The sequence below is a fragment of the Oncorhynchus kisutch genome, linkage group LG29 (assembly GCF_002021735.2).
Source record: "Oncorhynchus kisutch isolate 150728-3 linkage group LG29, Okis_V2, whole genome shotgun sequence".
NCBI classification, from domain to species: Eukaryota; Metazoa; Chordata; class Actinopteri; order Salmoniformes; family Salmonidae; genus Oncorhynchus; species Oncorhynchus kisutch.
Window position 1 is genome coordinate 7,230,394 of NC_034202.2, and position 3,725 is coordinate 7,234,118.

General features: G+C 42.1%; 1 protein-coding gene across 1 annotated transcript; it reads right to left on the reverse strand.

Moving 5' to 3' along the window:
- Positions 1–411: 411 nt before the first annotated feature.
- On the reverse strand, positions 412–3,352 carry LOC109874386 (proteinase-activated receptor 3). The gene is made up of 2 exons (XM_020466270.2): positions 3,142–3,352; positions 412–2,420 (listed from the first exon to the last, which is right to left on the reverse strand). The coding sequence occupies exons 1-2, from the start codon at positions 3,206–3,208 to the stop codon at positions 1,339–1,341; spliced, it is 1,149 nt and encodes a 382-aa protein (XP_020321859.1). The 5' UTR covers positions 3,209–3,352; the 3' UTR covers positions 412–1,338.
- Between the last annotated feature and the right edge of the window lie 373 nt (positions 3,353–3,725).

The following is a 3,725-nucleotide window of genomic DNA, read 5'->3' on the forward strand; positions in this document are numbered from 1 at the left end:
TGGCTGGAAAAATGGCTGTGTGTTTTTTTGAATTGGCGGTAATCTAACATAATCATGTGTTGTGCTTTCGTTGTAAAGCCTTTTTGAAATCAGACACGATGGTTTACAAGAAGTTTATCTTTCATTTGCTGTATTGGACTTGTTAATGTGTGAAAGTTACAAATTTCGAAAAAATATTTTTGAATTTCGCACGCTGCCATTTCAGCGGATTGTTAGCGGAACGCCTGCCCTAGAAAGGTTAAATCTGATTGAAAATCTATGGCAAGACCTGAAAATGGTTGTCTAGCAATGATCAACAACCAATTTGACAGATCTTGAAGAATTTGAAAAAGATAATGGAAATGTTGCACAATCCAGGTGTGGAATGCTCTGAGAGACTTACCCAGAAAGACTCACAGCTATAATCGTGGCCAAGGTGAATCTAACATTTATTGACCTAGCGGGTTGAATACTTATCTAATCAAGATATACTAGTGTATTATTATTTTTCATGAATGTTTTACACATTTTAGAAATGTTCTTCCATATTGAGTATTTTGTGTAGATCTTTGACAAAAAAAATCACAATTAAATACATTTTAATCCCACTTTGTAACACAACAAAATGTGGAAAAAGTAAAGAGGTGTGAATACTTTCTGAAGGCCCTGTATTTACATTTGAAGAACATTCTGTAATATATGTTGGAATTTGGAATGTATACATTATTTGGCCAAATGTAAATATTTCACATGTATCCTTAAAAACATTTTTAATAGGTTTTGTAAGTAAACAACACATACAATAGACATATATAGCCCCCCCCCCCCCACACACAGAATTCCAGTCCAATCTACTCAGAGTCCCAGCATTGATACAGTAGTTGATGTTCCTCTCTCTGTTTGTGGTTGGAAGGGTCCCGTTTATGACTTGCCAACAACAAATTGCCAATTGACTCATTCATCCCCTCTCCTCTCCCCTGTAACTACTCCCCAGGTCTTTGCTGTAAATGAGAATGTGTTCTCAGTCAATTTACCTAGTAAAATAAGGGTTCAAAAAAGAAAAAAAGAGTCACACACAGATCTAAACCGATTTCACATATGAAACTGGATCTGAGATGAGAAACCTCACTGAGATCCATAACTGTCTCAAACCCTGATCCAGTTTCTGGCCTTATCTTCCGATAGTCAGTCACATAGTTGAGATCTAGATTGAAGTGGCTGACCCAAATTTAGGCCTGATGTTGCGGTCCAAATTCGAATCCAGGTTACGTCAAATTCAGGTGGGGATGCTCATGGTCTTCCCCTTGAAGATCATGGAATAAATGTGGATTATTTTGTACTTTTGTTCCGGATTAAGATTCAGGTGGAGATGCTCAGAGTCATGAAGTGGAGTTTGGATCCGGTTGATTTGGACATAAGGAGGAAGAGGAATGGGTCCAGGCAGGCATGCAGACAGCACAGACACACTGCCACATTGAAGTAGCCGTAGAAGCTGTCCTCTTCGCTTGCCAACAGACGCACATAATGCAGGAAGTGGAGGGTCCCGGCGGGGCCGAAACATGCCACAAAAATCACAAACACCAGCGAGCTAGCCTTGACATACAGCGCCCAGTCGTGGTGTGAGTGGTTGAGTTCTCGGACTATCCGTGCATAACACACAGCCGTGACCACCAGCGGGACTAGTAGACCCAGAAAGGTCAGGCCCAGCTTGTAGTAGAGCAGAGGAGCATGGGAGCTGTAGTCCAGTGGAAGAACATCATGGCAAGTAGTGAGGCCTAGCTGAGGGAGGTGGTAGCTCTGCCGGACCAGGAGCTCGGGTATGACAGCAGCCCCAAACACCCCCCAAACAACCACGCTGGCCCAGGCGGTATAGGCCCTTTTGGGGAGGCTCTTGTAGAGAAACGGGCGCACCACGGCCAGGTAGCGTTTGACGCTAATACAGGCTAGTGTGTGTGCCGAGCAGTACAGGTTGCCGTAGAAACAGGCTGTGACGATGCGGCAGGCAGTCTCGCCGAACACCCAGTGGTTGCCATGGAGATGGTAGTGGGCCTTGAAGACGAGGGAGAGGAGGAGGAAGAGGTCGGAGATGGCCAGGCTGCAGTAGAGGATGGCCGACGACACCCTCCTGACTTCGGTGGCCACGGAGGACAAGATGGCAACGTTGGCCGGGATCCCCACGACAATGGCCAGCATGTAAAAACTGGGGATGACCCACCTGCTCAGCGGGCCGGCGAGGTACGCCGCTGTGTCGTTGCTTAGCAACCACAGCACCGGAGGGGTAGGAGCAGAGGCAGTGGGGGGGCCAGAATAATGGGGTGCTTGTTGTGTCTGTGTCTGTTGGCAGGCATTCGGGAGAGAGACAGACTTTAACTGTATGATTTTTCCTTTAAATGTTCTGGGAATTACAGTGATGTTGCACTTGGATTTCTTGGCCCTTTTCCCTGGGGAAGTACATGAAGGGGGGGAGACATTAGGATTTGGTACCATAACAACTCACACTGAAACTACAGGCTATTCAAAACAGCATTTGTTGTTTGTTTTTCACGTCCGTATTCATTTATTTGGTTAACGGCGTTCATTTCCATAGGGATACATAACATGTGACGGTAAATAATTGAAAGAGAGAAATATGCAGGAAACAAAACATTGTGCATTTGTTTTTCTAATATCCTAAAGCATACAGTCAATTTAGTAAAGTTAAGGCATTTCGACATGTAATGACTTAGTTGAATAACTATGGAAATGAGAAGAGCTGCTAACATGGAATGGCCTCCGCTGTTAGTCAAAGGAGTGGTATTCAAAGTAACTGGAACACATGACAAGCGTGTGCGTCAGGAGAGATAAAGAAACCTCTATCTGTACAAGGTAGATTCATCAAATCTTACACAATGCTTTAGTGATTCACATAACTGTGTAAAGATGTGCAAGTTACTGCAACAAAAAAAATAAGGATTTCATAGTGCTAAACATTCATTCAATTCTGCTAAAAAACTTCTTAGAAATCAAACTTGATAAATCCCACAGTTGGAAACAACAACAAAAGGGAACAAGCATCTGTACTAAACATTTCCTAAATTATTAGATTGGCATTTTAGTTTCGACATCTTTCAAGAATGATTACTTTTTGATCAAATGTTGTCAATAACATGTGGTTGTCTTTACCTTTGGATTGAAATGTCACATCCAACAAAAGAAAAGAAACCAATAAAAATAGCAAAAGTTTCCCCATTGCTATTTGTCCGGATAGATAGTCCTTTGAAATAATCAACTTTAGCTATCGACAATAAGGGCAGATCGTTCCTGATGTCCGGGCAGGTCACATCTCTGTCAAGAAGTCTCTCTGTACTTCTATCAAGATTTTCTCAGTGAGTTAAACCAGAGAGAGGAAGGCGGAGCAATTTGCTGTAGAAAAGTATTTGGCTGAGCTATGTCATCCTGGCAGCACACAAAAAACCTGCCACAACCTGTTTGAGCCTAAAGAGCTCTTTTGAAGACATTGCATTTCTAACATACAGTACCAGTCAAACGTTTGGATAAACCTACTCCTTATATCATTGTTCTTTATTCTTACTATTTTCTACATTGTAGAATAATAGTGAAATAATAGGAAATAACACATGGAATAATGTAGTTGTCACGTTCTGACCTTTATTTCCTTTGTTTTGTATTTATTTAGTATGGTCAGGGCGTGAGTTGGGTGGGCAGTCTATGTTTGTTTTTCTATGTTTTGGGGTATTTCTATGTTT

Bases quoted from the DNA above. Each gene is read 5' to 3' on its own strand.
- LOC109874386 (XM_020466270.2), bottom strand. From the start codon at position 3,208: ATGGGGAAACTTTTGCTATTTTTATTGGTTTCTTTTCTTTTGTTGGAT. The intron at 2,421-3,141 runs GTAAAGACAACC...GTACTTCCCCAG, and splicing joins TGTGACATTTCAATCCAAAG to GGAAAAGGGCCAAGAAATCC.